Source organism: Gadus morhua, chromosome 14 (genome assembly GCF_902167405.1).
Source record: "Gadus morhua chromosome 14, gadMor3.0, whole genome shotgun sequence".
Classification (NCBI taxonomy): Eukaryota; Metazoa; Chordata; class Actinopteri; order Gadiformes; family Gadidae; genus Gadus; species Gadus morhua.
In genome coordinates this window covers 26,231,881-26,256,880 of record NC_044061.1, presented here as the reverse complement: position 1 = coordinate 26,256,880, position 25,000 = coordinate 26,231,881, and the positions used below count along the sequence as shown (strand labels likewise).

At 47.7% G+C, this 25,000-nt stretch overlaps 2 protein-coding genes across 4 annotated transcripts in view; both read left to right on the top strand.

Annotated features, from left to right (window-relative positions):
• Positions 1-12,465: 12,465 nt before the first annotated feature.
• On the top strand, positions 12,466-16,132 carry LOC115559306 (ena/VASP-like protein). Its single transcript, XM_030378117.1, has one exon. The coding sequence runs from the start codon at positions 13,337-13,339 to the stop codon at positions 14,252-14,254; it is 918 nt and encodes a 305-aa protein (XP_030233977.1). The 5' UTR covers positions 12,466-13,336; the 3' UTR covers positions 14,255-16,132.
• Positions 16,133-20,788: 4,656 nt separating this feature from the next.
• Positions 20,789-25,000, top strand: part of dpep2 (dipeptidase 2) — a 10,502-nt gene continuing 6,290 nt past the window's right edge. The window contains exons 1-2 of one of the 3 annotated variants that reach the window (XM_030376933.1): positions 20,789-20,897; positions 21,231-21,359. In XM_030376933.1, the coding sequence (XP_030232793.1) occupies positions 20,884-20,897; positions 21,231-21,359 (143 nt within the window). In that variant the 5' untranslated portion in view covers positions 20,789-20,883. Of the gene's footprint in view, positions 20,961-21,230; positions 21,360-25,000 lie in introns of all 3 variants that reach the window. The other 2 variants (XM_030376932.1, XM_030376934.1) reach the window with 2 other exon arrangements.

The following is a 25,000-nucleotide window of genomic DNA, read 5'->3' as shown; positions in this document are numbered from 1 at the left end:
GCATGACTCACCGATGCCGCTGTCACTTTTCGGATGAACAGCTCTGACCGCCCGTGCTTTCTATTCCCAAAGCCCCCAAACATTTGTCCTCTTCCTTTCCGCCCCGTTTCCGTGCCTTTGAAGTCGGCAGTTTTCTTAAAGCTGTTGAATATTCCAGAAGCAGCACATTGAGCTCTACTGTGTTCTGGGCGAGAGGCGTTTGTCTGAAGGGCTGCAGGGATGGAGAGGAGACACACACATACACACACCTCAAGGTAGCATACAGGACGCAGGCCTCACACTCCTGATTATATTCCGGATGTGAAAATATTGCTTATGTTTTGGATTGCTTGAGCGTATTTATTTCAACAGTGGAAACACAAGCAATAGGATTACACACACGAATTTTGGGTTGAATATTTTCTTCAGTGTGATTTGCTTGATGCGTTGCTGGTCTGCCGATGAGAGGGGGAAATATTTAAGACCCGCTCATCTCTTGAATAAAGCGAAACAATAAAGGGAATTGAGTGTTGCAATATACTAACAGGGTAAGGTAAACGGAAAAGAGGCAGTGTTCTGTGATTTCCCCGAGCTTCCCAAAGTAGGAGTGTGTGTCCCCTTCCCAGAGAGAGGAGAGGAGGAGTGTGAGGGGAGATAGATGGATGAAAACACTCTGCGGTGGCACTGATAAAGTGACTGGGACACACTACTGCCACACTTGGACAATTCCAGAAGCAATCTCTCCCCTCCTCCTCCTCTTTCTTCTCTCTCTTACTTCTGCTGCCATCCACTGTTCTTGCAGGCATAATAATGGTTGTTTTTCTACCCCCCCCAAACCCCCACACACATGCACACTCACACACACGCGTACAGACACACACACACACACACACACACACACACACACACACACACACACACACACACACACACACACACACACACACAGACAAACACACACACACACACACACACATTACTCTTGCTTTATGTCTCTACTGCTCTCCTTCACAGCACACACAGCGCACGCACGTACACACACGTATACAAACCCATGCACCCACACGCATACAAACACACACAAACACACACACACACACACACACACATACACACATATACATTATCATACGCACACACACATACACATACATAAACACAGACACACTCGCATATACATTATCGCACACAAATATGTTCACACGACAACCTACACTTAAAAGTGTTACAGTGCTGGAGGAAACACTTTAGGATACAGTGCAGCACCATGACAATCTCTTATTAAATAGCTCCAAATTAGATGTTTAACCCCCCCCCCCCCCCCCCCCCACACCCCCACACCCCCCCACCCCCCACACGCCTCTCTGGTGACTGTCAGGGGAACTCCCCCCCCCGTCTGAAACACTCTCTGATCTTTCCCTTGCACACATTATAACTAAGACGTGAAAATGAATTCACTTATTTTTTTACTTGAACTTTTCTCTCCCCCAAACTGCACCATCCCCCGTCTCTCGGCCCGGTTACCGCCTGAAAAAAAAAACAAATTAATAGAAGAGGGAAAAAAGAAAAGTATTACGTCAGCGCCTTCACAGTTGATGTGAGATCTGCTGACACCTGTAATAATGGGGGCCGGCAGGGTGTGCAGTTTGACATTGCGTAGTGGAGGTAGAGGCAGCGGTAGAGACTGTGCCCGCAGCCGCACGGCTACACAGATTAGAAACGCTGTGTGTAAGGATTCACCGCAAATAATGAGGAATGAATTTTAAATTGTAGCTCAATGCGCGGCGAGAGAGGAAAAGAAAGGCCTTGTCAATATGTGGCTGCTCGTGTGATGCCATGTGAGAGGGCGAGAGACTGAGGGAGAGAGAGAGAGAGAGAAAGAGAGAGAGAGAGAGAGAGAGAGAGAGAGAGAGAGAGAGGAAGATGGAGAGAGAGAGAGAGATGGAGAGGGATAAATGGAGTGAGAGATGGAGAGGGATGGAGAAAGAGAGAGACAGAGAGATTGAGAAAGAGAGAGAGAGAAGGAGAGAGATGGAATAAGAGAGAAACACAGACTCAGAGACAGCGGGGAGAGAGAAAGTGAGAGGAGGAAGAGCTTAGAGCGACCAGAGAGGGGAGGGGGGTGACAACAATAGAGAGAGCTGGGAGAGGGAGGTAGAGAAAGGGCAATAGAGAGAGAGGGAGAGAGTGAGTGAAAGGGAAAGATGGGGGGAGACAGAGTGAGGGAGCAAGATAGAAAGAGAGACAGACACAGAGAGGGATGAAAGGGGAGAGAGATAGAGAGAAGAAAGGAGAAGGGGAGAGAGAGAGAGAGAGAGAGAGAGAGAGAGAGAGAGAGAGAGAGAGGCGATTCAGGGATGACTTTGTTTTGGTTTACCGCTTATTACCATCATAATCCTTTGTCCTGTTTTCCACTCTGCAGTCCGGGCACACCTCTCCCGCCTCGTCTCTGCGTTAGACACTGTGATTGCCTTGTATTTAAGGAGGCTTCACTGAGCCTCTGTTCCGACAAATGCTTTTCCAATACCAATCACAGCTGAGTGCACCTCATTTGAATCCGTGAAAGGGGGTTTGATTCCATCAGCAGAAAGCTCGCTCCTCTGAGCGAGGTACCCACTATTCACCACCGTGGCGGTGGCGGCGGCAGGGACGGGCGGCGACACACGGAAAAGGCGACCAGAATATTCTCCCCCGGCGCGCCTACAGTATAGCGATATGCAGAACGCGAGGGGAAAAGCGTCAGTTCACGGGGGCGGGCGGGCGAGCCTGACTGACCTAGCGGCGCCATGTTGTTCATTAAGCCCCCGTTTTATTCACGCCACCAGAACCTAATTAGCTTCCGGTCGTTCATGACATGTGGAAATTACCCAGCGGTGCTCCGTGTGACTTTCAAACATGCCGCTGAAACAATAGCCCCCGCTAATGGTTTTAGCTCCTCGTCGCGGACCGGAAAGGGCACCATTTAAATGCCCACCCCCCACAACCCCCCTATCCCCCCCTTCTCTCCCTATCTCGTCCTCTCCCCCCCCCCCCCCCCCCCCCCCCGCGCTCCAGAGCACCCAACAGTAGCTATCCCTTTATCTAGTGCTAATGTGTGTACACATGGCTGTGTTAGTTTGTATGTGCGCATGTGTCTGTGTGTGTGTTTGTGTGTGTGTGTGTGTGCATGCGTATTTCGTGCTAATGTGTGTACACATGGCTGTGTTAATGTGTGTGCCTGTGCGTGTGTGTGTGTGTGTGTGTGTGTATGCATGTGCATGTGCATGTTTTTGTGTGCTTTGAGCCATTCGAGGGATCCAGTGTATTGGTCTTGTGTGACTGTTTGTCTTTGGGTTTTTCCCGCTCCACGCGGCGTGCTCGCTGCTTGCCGCTCAACGCTCACCGGTCGGTCGGTATCTGCTCGGTAGCAGACTGTTGACCTCATCCTTATCCCTCCATCTCTTTTGTCCGCCGGCCCAGAGCTCCTCTTAGCTGTCGCCCCTGTGAAGGCGTTCGGCTAATGTGTCCAAATTAAAATCTTTCTGTGTAAATCCTGCCGCCTGATTGCCTGAGAGCCTCTGAGAGTCGTGGAGCGATAATGGAGAGAAGGACTTCCCCAGCTTCCCAAAGACGTTTCTCCCTCCGTATTAGCCGGTCCGTATCAAGTACTTGTGGTAGCCCTTCAAAATAAGGGTTAATTTGTTCACCATTAATCAACCATCCGTTAACATTAATTAGTTAACATGAGCTGTTAACTAATTGTCTAGTTTTATATACTAATGGTGTTCATGTTAACCAAGGTTTTAATGTATACATGATATAGTAGGGTTAGGATCAACACTTATCCATATGCTCCTAACCCTTACCTTGCCCTTATTGTTAAAGCAATATCATAATGCTTATTGCTGCATTAACTAATGTTTATTAATGGGTCATTAATGTGCCCTTTTTGTAAAGTGTTTCCCACACAGGGAGAGTACCCTTCTGTGAGTAGACCTATACCTCATTGAGAACAGCTGGCAGGGAGTGGAAACACGCACACATACACACACGCACCAACGTACACACACACAGATACTGTCTCTCAGTATCAGAGTATTTAATGCATTAAATAAATCTACTAATCTAGCTTGCTCAAATTACTAAGCAAACATTTCCCTAACCATCTTCGTCTTTGGAAGAGATTTGAATCGTGTGAAATTCATATATTCATATGGTATGATGGTGGAGGGAATAAAATGTTAAATATTAGGTTTTTGATTTTACTTAAGCTACCCAAGTACCCAAACTTCTATTTCCAGCCCTGTATTTTAGAGCCACAACACTGACGTTTCTATGCGTCTGAAACCACGTTGATACCGGTGAGGCATTAATGCATTCAAATACAAACCGGGTTTTACATCAGAGTCAACACAATAGAAATCCAGTGAAACAAAATTAAACGTCCATGTACTACAATGTCAGCCAACTGCATAATATTACTGTGACATCCCTTACAATTTCATGGTTGGTTGTTAAGAGGATTATTACCAAATTTATACACCTTAAAACGGAACACACACACGTGCAAACACACACACACACACACACACACACACACACACACACACACACACACACACACACACACACACACACACACACACACACACACACACACACACACACACACACACACACACACATGTACAGACACAAACACACACACACACGCATTCACACAGCTAATGCTAATGCTATGGCTTCAGCTAATCCTCCTAGCACTCTGAGCCTAGATGGGTTCAATCTGCTAGTTTGACTCCAGCCGCGCGGGCTGCCCTGCCAGGCTGATGACTAAAGTACCGAGTGAGACAGTGGGAAAGGCTACGGGGAAATCAGAGTTGTTTTGCCCAGCGGAAAGAGAAGGGTCCCCGAATGTGTCAAAGGACTCGCCACTCTGGGGTTAACAATACTAATGGCACTTCTTTTGCATTATGATAATTGCCAAGACAAAAATTGCGACCTAATTTTTCCTGTTTCTAATTATTGGGCTCTTCAATGCAAGCAGGCAGTGGGAGCTCAGCATTGGCAGGCAATTACACTCCTGCAATTACGCTCCCATTGTAAAGTGCGGCTTTGCCGAGGATTTGCAGGGCAGAGAGTGATTGCTCTCCGATGCAATTAAATACAGGTTAAATCTGCTGTGGACCCACATACTGATTTTCCTCTGAAGTTGGCCACCGCGCTTTTCCCCTGCTCTTTAATAGCCGTGCCACCTCTGCCAGAAACATGCCTGCGAGGTCGCCTGTCCGTCCGTACGAGTTGAGCTTGCACCGGCGCCGCGTTGCTAGCTGCGACCGGCTCGGACTGGTGCCCGCGAATCACGACAGAACACTCTTTTGCTCAACTTCGTTCGGGGGCCAGAATTGAGTCATTTTCAGGGGGAACATTTCCAGCCGAGCATGCTGGGTGGGATTAGTAGCCGTGCTCCAGCAGCGTGTCGGAGGGAGCAGTGACCCGGTGTGAATGTGCGCACATGAGGAGGTTTACAGCTGTGTGGCGGGTGGGTTATGGGGGACCGCGGCCATCTGGAACGCCAATGACAGGAGGGGACTGCGGGCTGACAGGAGGCCATAAGCAGCCTTGTAGCACTTTTAACTATTGGCTTCTTTTTTTTCTGTGCTTTGTTTGTTTGTCCTTGTTTTCAATTATGTTCCGGTGGTGTTTTTGCATGAAATATTGGGAGAATATTGAAAATGGTTGATTTAAATATAGGTTGTAAAAATTGTGTGTCTGAAAAATGGCTATTTTTTCCTGGCTGGGTTTTGTTTGCAAGCTTGTGTCTGCAATTTACAACAAGCGAGTTCACGACTGTAGCTTAAATACTGTCACTCTTGTTATTTGTATTGAAACTTTTGATCGGACTAAAAGTATATGTTTCCCACATATACTATATCTTTCCCTCTGAGTGCTATAGAAGGAATAGAAATGCAGTTATTTATTCTGCTACCTTCAGGAAAACAATGTTCACCTCTGTCTCAGTCTGGTGAGCTAGAAGCAGCCATATCATACTGAGTAAACTTTATTGATTTCATTTCCAATTGCAACCCAACCCAAAACAGTTGTTGCAATTTAATAACGCCAGCATCTCTGGCCCCTAATTATTCAAACGAAGAGTATACGCTGACGATAGTGAAAAAATTGTACCCTGATAAAAAGAATGAGAAAACGCTGCGACATTAGCACACAATGGCTGGGGGCGATTTGTTTGCTATTTTAGCTTTTTGTTTTAACACGGCCTATTAATTGTCCTTGATTTAATTGATCAAAATTTCCCTATAAAGTCCATTAACATTGGCCTGCGGCCGGCCCATGCAGACTAGCGTTGCTATTATCAACCACCGTGGCCAATTCCGTTCGAGACATTGAAGTTAATCAAACAGAGAGCAAAAATGCACCTCAGTAGGAGCACTAAGAAATAAGAGTGCTCCAAATCCGCTCTTCAAATGTCAAACTGAAAAATCCCATTATAGCAAACTTCCTCGTCGCCTTTTTTTTTCCGCACGTTAACTACTGTTTCGGCCGTGTAATAGCTTTATAAAATCACCAAATAAAATGTCTTTATACCCCAAAGGCTTCCGTTCATTGTGCGGAAGATGCCATGTTCATCAGCAGACCGCATAAATCATGACGGGCGGGATATATATTTCCATCTGCCATATGCTTCCATCCCTCCCCTGTTCTGAGCGTTGGCTAAACCCAACATCAGCGAGCTTGTTTAACAGATCCTAACATCCCACATCAACCCCAGCCCTGATGCCCGGGCCTGGTCCCTATCCACCTGCCCCTCGCCTCTTTAATGTTCTCCTCCCCCTTCTGAGGCTGCTCCCCCACTTCCTCCCCCCAGATGAAAGTTCCCGGGCCATAGAGAGGGTGGGAGATAGAGAGAGAGAGGGAGAGAGACAGAGATACAGAGAGAGAGAGACAGCGATACAGAGAGAGAGAGACAGCGATACAGAGAGAGAGACACATCTGCATTGCGGTGCCGAGCAGAAAGCGCCATCGTTGGAGAGATATGTGAAAGAAGCATTGACACAAAGAGAGAGAGAGAGAGAGAGAGAGAGAGAGAGAGAGAGAGAGAGAGAGAGAGAGAGAGAGAGAGAGAGAGAGAGAGAGAGAGAGAGAGAGAGAGAGAGAGAGAGGGAGGGAGGGAGAGAGAGAGAAAGAGAGAGAGAGAGAGAGAGAGAGAGAGAGAGAGAGAGAGAGAGAGAGAGGATGTGTTTGTGAGAGAGGGAGAGCGATAGTGAGAGAGCAAGGTCGAGTTTGAGTGAGAGAGACAGAGACACAGTGAGGGTGAGAGACGGCGGGATTGAGTGAGAGAGACACAGTGAGAGATTGAGTGAGAGAGACACAGTGAGAACCAAGAAAGGGTGAGAGATATAGAGTGAGCGAGGGAAAGCGAGTGAGATTGAGATAACAAGACGGAGAGTGAGCGAGATTGAGGGCGCCGGTGACACACAGAGAGGGTGAGACTAAGAGATAGAGAGAGAATGAGGGGGAGAGAGTGATTGAGAGAGACCGATAGAGAGGGAGAGTGAGCGAAGGAGACGGAGGGAATATGGCCTGATATACAGTGTGGGGAGGAGAGGCGATGGACGGTAAACTGAAGGCTGACCTGTCGTTTAGCGATATAACAGCGGCGTGAGCGACAGAAAAGCATAACCGCCCCGCGCATCACAACCGCCGCACGGCCGCTCAGGTCTTTGACACGTAAACAAACCCCATTTAACTGTCCGGAAAAAGGCCCAAAGAAAAAGAGAATCAAATACAGACACAATTTGCACCTCAAAATGCTGTCACGGGGAAATTACACGGAGGGTCATCTACCATCACCCTGCTAGGCGCCAACCCCCCCCCCCCACCGCGACCCCCATCGCTCCCTCCCTCCCATGCCCCCCCCACCCCCCGCCTCCTGCCTGATATTAATGGCGTCATCATTTCTGCTGCTCACTCTATTTCATCTGTGATGGGGCCGCCCGGGTGCCCCGTGTTCTGACATGCCTCTCTAATTGCTCCATCAGCTCACCTTATGCTGAGAGTGCGTGTTTGGGGAGTGTGTGCGGGTGTGTGTGTGTGTGTGTGTGTGTGTGTGTGTGTGTGTGTGTGTGTGTGTGTGTGTGTGGGGGTGTGTGTGTGTGTGTGTGTGTGTCTATGGAGGGGGGGCGGGGGGTCTTGTATGTGTGTGTGTGTGTAGGTTTGGATCTTGGCTGGTGTGTGTGTAAGTGATTGTGTGGTGTGTGTGTGTGTGTGTGTGTGTGTGTGTGTGTGTGTGTGTGTGTGTGTGTGTGTGTGTGTGTGTGTGTGTGTTTGGGTCTTGGATGCTGTGTGTGTGTGTGTGGAAGGGTTTGTGCGTGTGTGTGTGTGTGTGTGTGTGTGTGTGTTGGAGTCCTGGCTGGTGTGTGCATGTGTAAGTGTTTGTGTGTGCATGGGGAGACCAGGGTGGGTGAAATGGGCCAGAATGTTCTGCCGTGTGTGAATGCGTACGCAGTGTGTGACGGGTGTGAATATATCTTTTCGAATGTGGCCGAAGATTTGTGTTTGTGTGTGCACGTGCGCAGTGCTAGTGTGTGTGTTCATTTGTCTGTGCACGTGTGTGTGTGTTTGTGTGCACATGCTTGTGTGAATATGTGCGTATGACGTATGTGTTCATGTGTCTGTCCACGTGTGTGAGCATGTTTGTGTGTGTGTGTGCGTGCACATGTGTATGTGTGTGTGTGTGCATATGTGTGTGTGTGTGTGTCTGGTTTGATGAGCAAACACCCCCCCTCCATCCAGGACAGGCTGCGGGTTTGTGGGGCAGAACTGCGGGCCCCTGATGCTCCCATCACGGAGCCAGACCCCGGCCCCGGGCCCCATTGGTTGATGGCCGTATAAAAAGGAAGTTGAGCAGTTACAACGTGGAGAGAGGCGAACGTCTGGCGCAGCGCGGAGACAGACCCCCGCCCCGCTGCCGCCAGCAGCCCGGACCGCCCGGGATACAACGAGACACCGCAGTGCCGCCGCACACATAAACACGGCACCGCCGCAAAGGAGCAGAATCAGATCAGAATCAGACAATGAAACAGAACCAGAATCAGAAACGGAATCAGAGGCATGAACAGAATCAGGTTCAGAATCAGAATCAGAAACGGAAACAGAATCTGAATCCGGATAAGAATCAGAATTAGGAGCAGAAACGGAATCAGAAGCGCAGAGACAGAGACAGGAACAGGAACAGAACCTGAACCTGAACCAGAACCAGAACCAGAACCAGAACCAGAACCAGAACCCGAATCAGAAACAGAGACAGAAACAGAGACTGAGACGGAGGCAGGAACAGGGCCGCGGCGGTTGAGCCGTCTGGAGTGTACCGCTAAAGAAAGCAGCAAGACACACACAAGCGCTGCCATTTGTCACAGTCCCACAGAATAAATGCTTTATTTGCTCGAACGCCGGAGGCAGGGAGGGGAGCGAGGGAGGGAGTCGGGAGAAGACACGAGAGGCGAGAGGATGGGGAGAAAGAGAGAGAGAAAGTGTCTTTGCTGTCACAGATGCCAGCCAAGGTCAGATAAAGTGGGTAGGGATGGGGATGGGGGGGGGGCGGGGGGGTAGTTGGAGAGGTGCCGGAGCACAGGGGCTGCGCAGGGAGGTGTGGAGTGACCAAGCATAGCCCCTTCTCCCGTCGTTAAACATGGCCATTAAAAAGATAGAGCAAAAAAATAGAATCCTCATAAAAACAGAGGCTGATGCAGGGCACAAGGGAAGGTGGGTTAAACGGACACAAAACAAATGGAAAGCCTCCTCGCACCTCATAACAGGAGATGTAATTCAGCCGGTGAACTGCTGAATCTATTATTTTCCTCTGAACGGACAACTTTTTAAAGTTGAATAGGGTGGCATATTATGCGCCGAAATCCCATTCTAAAGAGAGGTGATTACAGACTCACTTTAAACATCAGTTGTAACCTCTCTGTGCCTTCTTACCCCCTGCCCTCCCTCTTTCTCCCCCTTTCTCCCCCTCTCTCTCCCTCTCTGGCTCGCCCCCCTTCTGCCTGGCTCACCCTCTCTCCCCCACCAATATGTGCATGTGCACACAAACACAGTTTATTATGCAGTAACATCACCAGAAACCCCCAAAGGCAGATGCGTATCGCTCTATGACTGATGAGGGTAATTTCTTCCAAACAACAGAATGATCACTTTGGTAGTGAGTGCTCCAGAGCCCACCTCTGCTCTCTGCTCTCTGCTCTCTCTCTCTCTCTCTCTCTCTCTCTCTCTCTCTCTCTCTCTCTCTCTCTCTCTCTCTCTCTCTCTCCCTTTTCTCTCTCTCTCTCTCTCCCTCTCTCTCTCTCTCTCTCTCTCTCTCTCTCTCTCTCTCTCCTCTCTCTCTCTCTCTCTCTCTCTCTCTCTCTCTCTCTCTCTCTCTCTCTCTCTCTCTCTCTCTCTCTCTCTCTCTCGCTCCATCGCTATCTCTCCACCCTTTCCTTTCCTTTCCCTTCTTTCTGTCATTTTCTTTTCAGCAAGGGGAGAAAAAATGACAAGAGAATAAATAAAGGACATTTGTTGCCCCGTCGCGTGCGGAGAATGGATTTCTGTAGTGTCTCCTTGTTATTGGCTCGTTGACTTGCATCTGCCCCTCACCTCTCTACAAGAAAGCCGAGTAGAAATAATAAATAACTAAATATAGATATAAATAACCCTAAATAAATACAAACAGCCTATTCAAATTGTATTTACATTAATTTGCTTCGGGATCTGAGGTGATCCACAAGACAGTGGGGTTAGCATGGTGCTAAGCAATGGACCACAGCAGGTTAGCATGGTGATAATCCCTGGACCACAGTTGTTTAGCATTGTGCTAAACCCTGGAACACTGCGGGTTAGCCTTGTGCTAATCTCCGGTCCACAGTGAGTTAGCATCGTGCTAAACCCTGGTCTGCAGTGTGTTGGCATGGTGCTAAACCCTGGTCCACAGTGGACTAGCATGGTACTAAACTCTGGACCCCAGTGGGTTAGCATCGGGCAAAACCCTGGACCCCAGCGGGTTAGCATCGTATTAAGCCATTGACCAAAGTGGGTTAGCCTTGTGCTCAACCCTGGAACACAGCGGGTTAACACCGTGCTAAACCCTGGACAACAGCGGGTTAGCATTGGGCTCAACCCTGGACCCCAGCGGGTTAGCATCTTGATGAGCCCCTGACCAAAATGGGTTAGCCTGGTGCTAAACCCTGGAACACAGCGGGTTAGCATGGTGCTAAACCATCGACCACAGTGGATTAGCCTGATGCTAAATGCTGGTCCACAATAGGTTAGCATGGTGCTTATCCCTGAACTACAGCGGGATTGCATGGTGCTAAACCTTGGAACATAGTGGGTTAGCCCGATGCTAAACACTGTAACGCAGTGGGTTAGATGGGGCTAAACTCTGGACCACAGTGGGTTATGTTTCCTGTGAACCGCTGTGAACCTCTGGGACTAGCTGCGCGCCACAGGGGCTAGCCAGCCAGCGGAGAACAGTTAGGATTCGTCTGCCTCTTTCTCTTTGGCCTCATCGGTTCAGCCTCAGTGGGCTGTCTTTACCCATCCTTCCATCTGTCAGTCACACACCACAACAAATCCACCTGTCGGGGCGGCGGCCGCGCTGGATGGGGGCTCTGCTACAGCTGTCGGGGGCCCAGCCGAGGGTGGGAGCGGTCGGGCCAGCGCCCTCCTCCGGTGATGGAAAGGCCATTAAGATGCTTATTATCCCAACTGTCAGCTCTTCCTGCTCACCTGTGCAGACCCCCCCACCCTCCTCCACTTCCACCTCTCCTACCACCCCCCCCCCCCAGGCCCCAGCTCCAGTAGAGCTAATGAAGATAGCCACACAATTACAATAGCCCTTTAAACCGGGAGTCTCAGAGCTCTGCCTCTCCCTTTCTCTTCTCTTTATATTTAGTGTTCGTTGGTGCCCTTGCTCGGTGGGGCTGCTCAACCTTGCAGCCGCGGAATCGTCCGAGCGTGAGAGAGACACAGATTTGTGGCGCGCGACTTGATTACCCCAACAATGAAGCTATTAACAGAACATTATGGAAAAGGATACCGGTCAGAACAGCATCTAATAGGATAGAGGGTAAATACAGCGCACTTTAATGCCATTGACTTTCAATGGCTCTTTGAAGGATGTTTTCAATTATAACACAGGCTAATTTAATTCATTGTTTCACAGCTGAAAATGCATTTTTAAAGGTTGACTGGCTCCCTATTCCAGAACTCAGGTTTAATCAGTCATGTACATTGAACACATGCACTGGAACGTCCTCTAAAGAGATTGACAAAGTTGCCGGGGGGGTCTGCGCCCGGGCTCTTAAAGGGCCACGCGGGAGGGCCCCTCCTCCCCCGCTCTGAGGGAGGCAGGTTTCAGCTGTGGAGGGAGGGAGGGAGGGGAGTTCGACGGAAAGATGAAAGACCTGCGCCTTTAAGAGGGCTGTCTCCTCTCTCCCTCATGCTCCCTCTCAACCACAGACACTCCTCCTGTGAGCTTTTGTGGGGCGGCTCCTGTCCCTCACGTCTCTTTGTGGGGGAAAGAGCAGACTTCCCAGAACATCACTGGGAGACGACGCGGCAAGATCTCCCCGGGGGAAAGAGACGTAGCAGAGTGCACGGAGCTCCACGGCCACGCCTGGACAGGGGGAGCAGAGAGCCACGCACCCCTCCCGCCCAGCCCTGGATGACTTCCAGCCACAGGTTCAAAGCTGTGCAACCGGGAGAGCAAATCATCGGCAGAGGTCAGAGTCAGAGTTCAGCGTGTTAGTTCTGCAGACCGGCGGACCGAGATCAGCTGACGGAGGAACCAGCCACTACTGAACACAAAGGTTATCCTTTAAGTTTCTTTTTTGAAAAAAGTTAGTTTGAAGTGTGACCGACAACGTGTTTGCTGTTGTTTAAGTATACAGCGTGTGAAGGGACGGCACAGTTAAAGAACGTTATTCAGTTCTACATTTTGTTTCTGTCTGCTGAACGTTTTGTGAATAGTCGTCTCTGGATAAGCAAATCAGATTCTCTAAGAGAAAGAACATTGTGTGTGGTTCCTTTGCCACAGCGTTTTGAATTCACCAGCCGGCTGCTTTATCTCAAGTGTCCAGCTTTTACCGTGGAGCGGCTTCAAAGAGCCCATTGATAGCGCTCTCGGGGAGAACGTTAAACGGGGCTTATGCGAAAGTCTTTCAAACTTTGTGGTGGATGTTGCCTGTAGGAAGGAAAAGGGTATAAAAGTGTAAAAAATTAAATACCACCATGGGCGAATGATCCTGATCCTCTCTCCGTACGGAGCGGTACGTGACTGAAGGGGGAGCAAACCGGGACACTGAGTAGAGGAGATATGTTCACCAGCTGTGGAGTGGTGAGCGGCCAGAGCCACTACCTGCCCAGGGAAGTGGTCCGGCCCCACCCGGGGCTCGAGTTCAACCGGCAGATCCACCTGGAGGTGGGAGGCCCCCCGGGCTCCTGCCTCAGCTACCAGACTCCGGTGTATCAAACCCCTGCTCAGTCCTCTGTGGGCAGCAATGTTTTCCACCTGTCCAAACCGACTGCTGCACCACCCCCACCACCACCACCACCGCCCCCTCCGCCTCCACCGCCTTCAGCGTCGGCACCGGGTCCACCCAGCGCCCCCAAGCCGGGCCAGGGGGGCTTCAAGAAGATCCTCCGCACCGAGGAGGACAGCCCCAGCCCCTTCCCAGGCCTGGCCTCGGGGGTGCTGGAGATGCGGGTGAAGGAGGGCAGCAAGATCCGCAACCTGATGGGGTTCGCCATGGCCCGCATGCAGGGGGAGAAGCTGGACAGGGGTGTCGGGGGCGTCGCGGGCTCCGGGGGCGCCGGCGGCCTGAGGCAGGTGGTCTTCACCGGGTCAGGGCGGGCCGTCACCAAGACCATCACCTGTGCCGAGATCATGAAGAGGAAGGTGGGATCGCTGCACCAGCTGACCAAGCTGCGCTACAAGGGGGTGAAGGAGGTGTGGGAGAGCCACGACGGGGGCGCGTCAGAGATGACCGTGCACCGGACCGTGCCCTCCATCAGCATCCTGCTCTCCAAAGACCCCCTGGACCCCCGGGAGCCCGGCTACCAGCCCCCCGAGACCCTGAGCGCTCTGTGGGAGGAGCGAGAGGGCGCGGACCCCCAGCCACCGGCGGCCTTCAAGAGACCCGCCGGCCCGCCGGCGTTCGGAGGGTACCCCGACTGTAAGAGGGCGTGTCTGGGTGAGGGGGGCGGCGTGGTGCTCCCGTCGCTGAGTGGCTGACCCGGGGCGAGCCGCGGCGGAGGAGAGAGACGAGAGAGAAGGAGGTGAGTCGGCGCTGCCCTCCTCTCAGCCACAGTGGCCAGACAATCAGAGCACTTACTGAGACGGAACGGCGCTCTCCGGAAGAAAAGACTCGGGGAGTCGCCCCTCCGACCAGAGGTCAGTCCGCCGGGGACTTTCAGTCTCGCCTCTGTACGCGGACAGCATTCACAATGATCCGTTCTCGGCAGGACGAGGTTTACTTACTTCCTGAGAGAAACTGAAAAGAAAACGATGATCATGCTTGTTTCACTGTTGATTCTGTAATAAAATGACTGTCCATTTTAGATCAACGTAACAAAAAGCCATGAATTCTGCGCGGTTACGGATGACCGCTCGCGTTCATCCCCCAGAAGATTAACGACAGAATGCCGTCAGCCCTTTACCTTTGGACCGAGATCACTTTGACTGAGAGCACTTTTCTACTGTGACCTTTAAAAATATAAAAAGGTACGGCCAACAAGCTGAAAGAATATGTAAAATGTTTAAAGCCATCCATGCTATGACTAATGCTAAAAACAGCACACGCTATCTGTTGGAATAGTGAATACCCCAACGTCGTAAGTAAAAAAAAAATGAAGACAGCGTTTGATCTGCATTGTGTTTTATTTTTTGGGGTCCGACACGTCAAACAACAGCATATAAAAATCGAAATGAAAAATGAATAAATAAATAAAGAGAGGAAAAATAAAAGCACAGTGTGCAGATCCATTGATAAGGGGCGATGTGGGGGAAATTTGTCTGGAGTCAGAGCTGATTTAACACCAGTGCTGTGATAAGCCCTGGCTCCCCACACCAGCCCCCGTTGACAGAAATGCCTGGGGCAGACGCAGCGCCACAGATAATCATTAAGATAACAACACAACATCACACACAGGAAGTGAAGAAAAGGATTAAAACTGGAGTTGACAGCACTGCACACTCCCGTTCGCCTGCAAAAATATGAAACCCATGGCAACATCTACACTCCCCTTCGACCGCGCTGCTCACTGGCTCATCACATCTCTTCTATATTGCCGTTATTTTTTTTATGTTGGACCAGTGTAACACATCTGTTTATGCAGGGTCTATCACACTGGGCTTGGGTTCCACTAGTGAGCAAACTGGTTATAGATGACACACTGTGAACTTGTATGCATTAATGTGTATGCAGTCTGAACTATCACACGTGAGGTTTGAGGTTAAGGTAAAATAATGATACTACCAATCCTAGGGTAATGCCAACTGGAAACCTTCATTGTATTTTTCCATTTTGAGCAGGTTGGAGTTCTAAGGCACTCACTGTGGCAGTGCATTGTCTCCATAGCCACCGTCATGCATTTCTTTGACAAATAACCAATATTAGCAACTAAGGCATGGATATTAATGAAACCTGGCACAGAGGTGACATGTGATTATCCAATCTGCATGCCTACTCACCGTGAAATAAACCTACTCAGTCACAGCCTACAAAAATGTATATGCTGTATGTTATTCATGGAAGCAGTGACGACTTTCCATTCTCTCTGTGGGCCATGAAAAAAAGGAAATGAAGAATAATAATCCATGGGTTATGGCAATTTGTCCAGCGCATTAAAGATTTCAGACATTACCTCCAACGGTAACCCCTAGACATAACTCATCCTTGGAAGCCGTTCACTGGAGAATAGTTTTATCAAAGGAGACCTACGAATGCTTATCTTTTTTGCTTCTTTTTTGCTTTCCTGCTTAATTAACCATGTCCTCCCAGGCTAATAACCTTTTCCAAAGTTGAGTCTTGTCTGAAACGTTTCGCACTTGATCTTAATGAAAATCTGCAAAGCCCCAGCTCTGCCTAATAAAGTAAATGAATCAAAGGGATTCTCAACCGCCGTAACAATTCTTTAAACAACTCAATAAAAATATGCGGTTTAGCAGGGACGTCCCTGAAGAATTTAGTGTGAAACTTCTAAACGAACACAAATTAGCCCCTCATCCCCCCCCGAGCCCTCTCTCTCTCTGTGTGGCGTTGGCATGATTTCTCCCCCTGTTTATCCACGTTTCATACCATCTCCAACATCTTGAATGTCAAGGTACACAGCAGAGCGACAGCAGATAGATCAAATAAAGTAAACCCCATTTAATGCTCAGCGAGCCTGGATCATCCAAATGAATAAATATACAATTGTGTCTCGAGCAGCAAAGTGGTTTAGTCGGTCCCTCATTGTTCAAAGGCAAATACAGAGATGAACCTGTTTCACCTACGCTCAGTTATAGGAATCAGAGCGAAACACAGGAGAGGCAAGAGGGGGTGTGCATCAGAAATGCTGCAACAGCAATAAGACGCCTATGGAACAAAGTGTTCGTCCTCAACAGCGTGGAAGGTTATCATTCAGTTTGTTATCACTGCGTTAACAGCTTTCACCAGAGGGAGCCTGAGGCACCGACAGCGAGGGGAGCAGGTCACACAGATAGCGCAGCTATAGGTAAATCTACACATCGACCCGAGTCCCTTATCAAACCTTCTCTGTGTTTCTTTCTTTCTTTTCTTTTTATTCGGGTGCCAAAGTGTGTTGGAACAAATGCAGACGGTGAAATTAGGGATGGCAAAATAGGCCCTTTGACTGAGGGGTCAGATAAAACACAGTGACAAAAGCATTACCCCCACAGCTAAATCCAATGTGGCTGTCGCAGAATAGCAGAGCGAAGGGGGGGGGTGGGTGCTGAACAAGGTGCCGAATATGTAGTGGACAAGGTTATTCACCAGCTGAGACTGAATTCTCCCCCACTCCATGAAAAAGTAAATAGAAGGTTGTTTTTTAAATATGAGGTAGGTCATATGCATGAATACAGGGGAGAGAATGGGCTTGATTCAGAAACTAACATTTTCAATCTCGTCCCTTTCAGTGTGTCCTGTGCACTAACTACATGTATGTAGACGTGCCGTGTGGAAAACATGGGGAAAGCTGCCTTTTAATCTTGATGTTCTGGAATCAGAGGAGCCCAAGCCCAGTAGACCAGTACTGATTTCAACATCACTACATTGGTGCTAAATTTGCTAATAAGCTGATCAGGGGACAGGTAAAGAAGGGGTTTCCCTATTTGATATAAGTGTACAGTTAAACTGACACCTTTAACAAGGATGTGTGTATTCTGTGTGTGTGTGTGTGTGTGTGTGTGTGTGTGTGTGTGTGTGTGTGTGTGTGTGTGTGTGTGTGTGTGTGTGTGTGTGTGTGTGTGTGTGTGTGTGTGTGTGTGTGTGTGTGTGTGTGAGTGTATATATGTGTGTCTGGGTGTATAAGTGAGTGTGCGTTTATGTGTTTTTAGGGATGTATTTTAAGTGCAGTATGTTTTACCTGGACGGTATAAGAGGCACCCTGGTATACTCAATGTGAACATATTGAACAATGCTATTTAATGACGGCTTGAATAAGCGAAAAACACGAGGAGTACCACAAGCACGCCTTAATGAAGCACACACACAGTTCCATCTGAACACCAGTCACACGTCCAGAACAACCCATTATTCTCGAAGGCCTGCTGATAAAACGAGGGCCAGTTCAACCACAAGTCCCCCCCCCCCCCTCCCCCAAAGAAATGCCAATACCTACATAGATGGGGTGAATCAATTCATTTTGAACCTGAGGTAGTCACCAGCCCGGTGCCTCGGTGGATGAGAGCAGGTCTCGGGGAGGCTGAGGGAGTTCGCTATCTGCCAGCCTCCAGATGGCTTCGTCTGCTCTTATCTAGAAGAATGGGTGCCGCCTCCATTTTTCAACTCCTCTTATCTGGGAATCCTTTAAATTGAATATTTACTGGGCCTATGTTTTTTCCGCCCGCGTGTGCTAGCCTTCTGGAGACGCCGTCGCTCTCTCGCCCGCCCCCCTCCTAAAATATTGTTCTCGTTATTCTGTTCACTCCGTCTCTCTGTGCCTCGTCAAGTAATGGGACAGTGATTGATTGTGTGATTGCCACAAGAGAATGAGGAGGTGGGGGGGCCGCTAAAGTGTGAGGGCACACTGTTTATTAATGAACGGCAATACAGGGAATGTGTCCAACAATAGACAAATACGTGTTCGTCGAAAATTGCCTGGGGGGGTGCAACCTCCATCTTGTGTCAAGAGTGAAATAGATTAAATTAATCACTTTGCTGACACTCCATTGTTCCTTCGTCGGCCTCCACTAGAGGTTAAGAGAACACTTAAAGCAGCCATTGAGAGTCTCAGTGCAATATGGCGGGGGTCTATCTGCATAAAAAAGCTGGGCGCATCCGCCTCTCCCCGCTAAGTGTGTGAACATGTCTTTTCAGAGCCATTATGTGAAATACCTCCATGTTGGATTAATCAGTGCAGCTGAGGATGTAATTGCCACACCGGAGTCAAAGCTGTAAGTGCAGATAATGAACACGGAGAACCGAGGCTGCCAGAACCCAGCGCGAGGCAAACAAGGAGTTTATACACCATGAATGAGGGCATGTTTCTTAAAAAATAAATTGCTTAAAAAATGACAAAACACATTTTTTTATTTGGACTTATTTTTTTTCCCGTGGAAGTAAAAGTAAACAGAGTGAGGCTAAACACTCGGGTAGTTATTATGATGTTCACTTTGTTTTTTGTCGTGAGGCGTTTGCTCTCTGAGAGCTTAATGTGTGGGTCTGATAAGCCGCTGATTTGACTATTGCTGCCCTCTGCTGATGGAAAAGTTCATTAGTCATTTGCTTGCGGGATTGAGTTGTAGAAATGGGAGCACATAGCACACACATTCCCAGGTTTAGTCTCGGAGCGGTGTGCCTCAGAGTGCAACAATGATGGGCTTCTACTCTATCCTCCCCGATGCACACAGCAGGGATACAATTTAACTGTTGTTGTTCTTAACATTTTGGTAAAATGGTAACTGTGGTAAATGCTATTTTCTGGATCATTTGTGGTTTTATCTGAGCAGAAATCACCTTGCTCCGCATGGACTGAGATGTTAATGTGCTGTCTGCGGGCTTCGTCTTAGCTGCAGATGAGCGGGACACTCCCTTGATTATCAGAGAACACCCCGGGTGGGTCGGAAATGGCTCTGCATGAGCAGAAATTACTTGGATGCACAATGTTGTTGCTGTTTTGTGTTGTAAACATTAGTGTCCCCAGATCATCGTGCCCTGACCATGCATACGGCGGGAATGCAGATTATGGCTCCAAACGCTCCCACTATGACTCCAGACATCTTGTTTGTGTCGCTGAATCATTGGTAGAATAGTGGAGCCAACCTTGGAAATGTGTCAAATGTGTACAAATACAATATTGACAATATCAGTTTTGCATTTTCACTTTAAAATATACAAACAACATAAACTCAGTTCAGGGAGCGACACCCCCCCACACACACACGGGGGGGGGGGGGGGGGGGGGGGAGGGGGGGGGGGCAATTGTGTTCATTGTTTTTGGGCATTACCGTCTGTTTTGGTGCCATTCTCAACATGTCTGCTGTGCATGACAGAGCGAGAGAAAGCGAGTGAGAGAAATTGGATGATTTTGTATCACTGGTGATTGGCAATCTGTGCGTGTGTGTCAGTGTGCGAATGTGTGTGTGTCGTGTGTGTGTGTGTGTGTGTGTGTGTGTGTGTTTGTGTGTGTGTGTGTGTGTGTGTGTGTGTGTGTGTGTGTGTGTGTGTGTGCGCGCGCGTGCGCGTGTGTGTGCGTGTTGTGTGTGTGCGTGTGTGTATTACATATTTTTTTAAATATGTTGAAAAAATATGTTTCTAAAACCCAACAATTTCACCGAATAGGCCTACACAGAACTATTTTGGGAGCGGCTACCAGAAAACCAGGACAGCAAGAGAGGTTTAAATTTACAAAACAGGAAATGGGAATTTAAAAAAGACAAAGGAATTAAAAATGATAGAAACATGAACAAAAGAGAACATAAAACAACCCAGCGAGAGACAGTAACATCAAACCGGCTCTACACTGGAGAGGGAGATTCTGTACATAAACTAACACGTTTATATATCATAATTAAATACCTTATAATTATCCATGCTATATTCATCGATTATTATTCTAGTAATAGTGTTTATTACACAAATTATATTAAATCTCCATCCTCACACATAACGTCATTCAATTTCCCCCCCTTCAAATGAATAGACTCCTCCAATCAGTCAATCAATCACACTGTATCTCTACATTAAATGTATTATTATTATTATTATTATTATTATTATTATTATTATTATTACATGCAAAGGCTGTTTCCAGCCCGCACACAACTGCCCTGAAGAACTAGACACACATACTACATACTTTTACTATACATTCTTTCTTTTAATTATTTTGGAGCGGACATCAATAACTATGCTGTACTTCGCTCCGTTTGCTCCAGGAACAGGCCATACCTGGTATAATAATCGATGGTGTCTTGACATTTGATCATTCGTGAGAAGTAGGCTCGGCGCTGAAAAAGTTAGATTTCCTCAAATTTGTATCCGTCCCTCCCCCCGGACATCCCTCCGTGATTACTCAGGGGGGGAGGCAGCCTGTACACGGCCCCGTCAGACTTCATCAGAGGGAGTCAGCCTCCACACTCCTCCGTCAGACCTTAGGAGGGGAGGCTGGATCACAGATCCCACCTCCGGTCTGCTGCCCATGGGACCCGTCAGGTGAGCGCGAATGGCCCCTGCTTCGTTACGCTTCACCGACGCAACGTTCGGACCAGCCGGCAGGTAGGCCACGAACACTCAAAAATAATTAAGCTGCCAATTACGCCATCTCACTGGAATTCAAAGAAATGACTCATTACCTAAACAACGGTCAGGCTGTTTGGTTTGGTTTTAATTCCCTTAAGGAGAGCCCTATTGGCTAGGCCTATGAGCCTTGCAAGTTCATTGATAAAGTTTATGCCACCAGATCGATAAGATTCAGTGAAAGCTTCATCAGTAAAAGTGTCTTTTGCCTCCCACTTTGTGATTGACACATTTGGTTCCTCTGTCTAGTATGCCTTCGACGATTTGTTCGTCCATTTTTCGCCTGGCCATGTTTTCCTCTGTGTGTGGTCAACTGTTGGGAGACTCTGAGACAGACCGAGTACAAGACCTGATGTCAAGATACCCTCTAATTGACGGGTAAGCAGTGTGTGTGTGTGTGTGTGTGTGTGTGTGTGTGTGTGTGTGTGTGTGTGTGTGTGTGTGTGTGTGTGTGTGTGTGTGTGTGTGTGTGTGTGTGTGTGTGTGTGTGTGTGTGTGTGTGTGTGTGTGTGTGTGTGTGTTATTGCTCAAAATAGCCGGTAAACATTTCCCACTCTGGATAAAATAGAGAATAGATATCTTTCCCACTAATCTTTTCCTTTTCCCATCTTTGGAATTCACTTCCTCCCCTCCCGCCCCCATGATCTGACCTTCAGTCCAATGTTCTCTAACTCCGTACCATTTGTAATGGAGGGATGTAACTTAAAGTGTAATTCCGGCACTGTCATTGTTTTGGCAGGAAAATGGCAAATAAGCCCTCCAGATATCTTTTTCATTGAAAATCGAGTATTACAGTTTGCCCGGCGCAATATTTGGCGTCCATGTTATTGGCTTGGGGCATTGAGTTTAGCTTCCAAATCATCATTTTTGAACCACTAATATTGCTAAAAATAGCACCAAACCTCTGCAGTAGCATGACTAGGGTCCCTACGCATAAAACGAAGCACCAACAACTTAGTTTGCAAACCCAGAGTTTATTTAAAAAGACAGTTTAACAAGCATTACCGGTAGGTCCGCGTTTACAGGAAGTCCACACAAGTCGATTGCCGAATGCGTCGGAGTTCAGTTCAAGAAAGTTTTGGAATTTATAATTCATATAATTTATATTTATAAATAATATATAGCAAGTGTTGACACGTAAATTAAAGGACTTGCATATTTAGGTTACAGTTAAAAAATATTTGTTCGCTACAATCATGCATGGCACGTTGTTGACAGAAGACACACTGCACACGTGATTAGCGCATAGAGTGAAGGATAGCTCAAGCACCGGAGAAGACGACCCATCTACAGCTTGAAGTCAAGAGAGAGAGATGGTTCGTGTTTGTGTTTGCCCCGGCTGCAGAAAACAAATGAAAAGTTACACCCCAGAAACTTTCCATAGACTGCCATCACGGTACAATGACCGATCTCTGGTAGACCAGTGGCTTATTGTTTTGAATATGGACATTGAGACGCCAATCGATATGCTGATGCCAAACGATCACCGTGTCTGCAGTGCTCATTTCGATGAGGACGACTTCATCATTCCTAAAAGAGCTGCTGATCCTACAGGGCTCCATACTTATTTTTTTCACTAGGAGCACTGTGGCCCCTAACTGAAGATTTTTGGGGCGCAACCAGCAATTTTAGGGGCACACACATGCCAACACATGCCAACAACTCAACATGCCAACCAAATATGCACATTTCTACTAATTTCCACTGTATTACTAATAACTATTTTGATAATAGATGCAGAAATTACAATGTGCTGTTTCAAATTCAGTGTCACATTTTATTATGATTCTTATCTATCCCGACGGTTTCCAGGTTTGCGCATGCATGCGTTACGGAAGCGACGGGTGTGCCCGCTTGTCAGGACGCTGAGCCTCCTCTCTGCCCGCTCTCCTCTCCATTGAGAATGCATTATCAGGCCCGACAAACGCCTGTGAAAAGCCCTTTATGGCACCTGAAGAAGAGTCCTGCACTGGTTCGGGTGACCCGCAGACTTTGAATAGCGCGGGTTTTGCGATTGCGAGCGAGACTTCACCGGTGCTGGATATAATCAGGAGCGGAGGAGTCAATTAAAAACGTCAACAGTGGATGATGTGCTTTTTTTGCACAACAATCTAAAGCACCAAGCCAAACAACAGATGTTGTAATTACCATCTAATGTTTCTAATTTTCCATCGTGTGCGGGTCGGGTGTCGATATCAATTTATAGCAGGTCTGATCGGGCTACTGTCGGAACACGGGTCGGATGCGGTTTGAAGTATTGCGGGTACGGGCGGGTGCAGGGTTTGTAAAATAAGACCCTTGCAGGACTGACTTGCACTGGCAGCCTAGCCGAAGGTCGGAAGAACGAGTCAATAGTTTGCTTGCTCATTGTAATCGCACGTAGCAGGTTGTGAAATCTTTGTCCTTCGCACAGACGTTTAAGCACGCTCGATAATCTCTAGGATCCTCCCCCTCGACACATTAGCGCCATTCCCTGTCCTTACACTCATTGGCCTGCTAAAGATTTCGGATTCATTGACGCGCCCCTTCCACGTTTAACGTGTAAAAAAAAGAAGGGCAAATTTAATTTTTTTTTTAAAAAAATCGATCGCACACTCTCAAATTCTAGTCGCAAAATGCGACCATTTGGTCGCAGTCTGGAGCCCTGCCCTAAGAACCCAAAGAAAGTGTCATTGAAGAAGAATGCTATTCCACGAGTGCAGCTAGTGGCTATGGATAGACTTGAGGTAAAGTGGTTTGCTTATTTGTCGTGTTATATATGATTGTTCACAATTGGTGTGGGGGAGGATGAGTCAGGAAACAAATTCATAAGTCCTAGAAGCCCTAACTTCATTGGAGAAAGTGAAAGATGATCTTGTGAGTTGTCCAGGTGGGCTAACCTCGATTAATCGTGAATAAGGAGTTGTGGTGGAAATCTTCGGACCCCATCAGCCATTTTCTGTGTAAACTGTGTAGAATAAACATGACCAATAAGCAAACAACTTTACCTCAATTCTATCCGTAGACACTTGCTGCACTCGTGGAATAGCATTCTTCTTCAATGATACTTTCTTTGGGTTCTTTGGGTCAGCAGCTCTTTTAGGAATGATGAAATGAAATGAAGAAATTAGCACTGCAGACATGGTGATCCTTCTGCATCAGCATCTCGATTTGCGTCTCAATGTCCATATTAAAAACAATAAGCCACTGGTCTACCAGAGATCGGTCATCCTATATATTATTTACAAATATAAATTACATTATAAATTCCAAAACTTTCCTCCTTGAGCTGAACTCTGGCGCATTCGGCAATCGACTTGAGTGGACTTCCTGTAAACACAGACCTACCGGTAATGCTTGTTAAACTGTCTTTTTAAATACACTCCGGGTTTGCAAACTTAGTTGTTGGTGCTTCGTTTTATGTGTAGAGACCCTGGTCATGCTGCAGAGGGCTTATTTGATGGGTTTTCATGCCAAAACAAAGACCCTGGGTTCAATTTTCGCCGGAATTACTCTTTAATTAGGTGAGTGCTGCATGCAGCTCTCAACAATTGTTCTTCTTAAGTTTTATTCTTTCTTTCTTTATTATTCTCTACAAACTTCTGCTTCTTTTCAGATTTTGTTAATATTTTATACTTTTTAAGATATTCTACTTTTAAACTACAATCTTTTTTGTAACGTGGGAGACAATGGGAGGAAGGCGGAGCCGTTTTAGGCTACCTTTACATGATGACGGTCTGAACAGAAGACACAAATGTGGCGTCGCATCTTCACTTTTTATTCTGCGTTTAGATGAGCGTTTTCGGGAGGAAATCTGCGTGCATACGGTGACGCAAAAGTGTGTATCATCATAATTCGATTGGGCATGTCAGGGGGCTAGGTGGTGCTGTGATACACTTTCACACAACACCGCCATGTCTGAGCACATTCGTAGAATCTTCCTTCTTCTCTTATCTGCGCCGCGAAAACAAAAACATAATTACAGATCCTTCTCTGTTCAGTAATACTATCTGTACATAGAAATTATTTTGCATTATCAG

What these genes read in the sequence shown, in the direction of transcription:
- LOC115559306 (XM_030378117.1), top strand. Translation starts at nt 13,337, where the DNA reads ATGTTCACCAGCTGTGGAGTGGTGAGCGGCCAGAGCCACTACCTGCCC.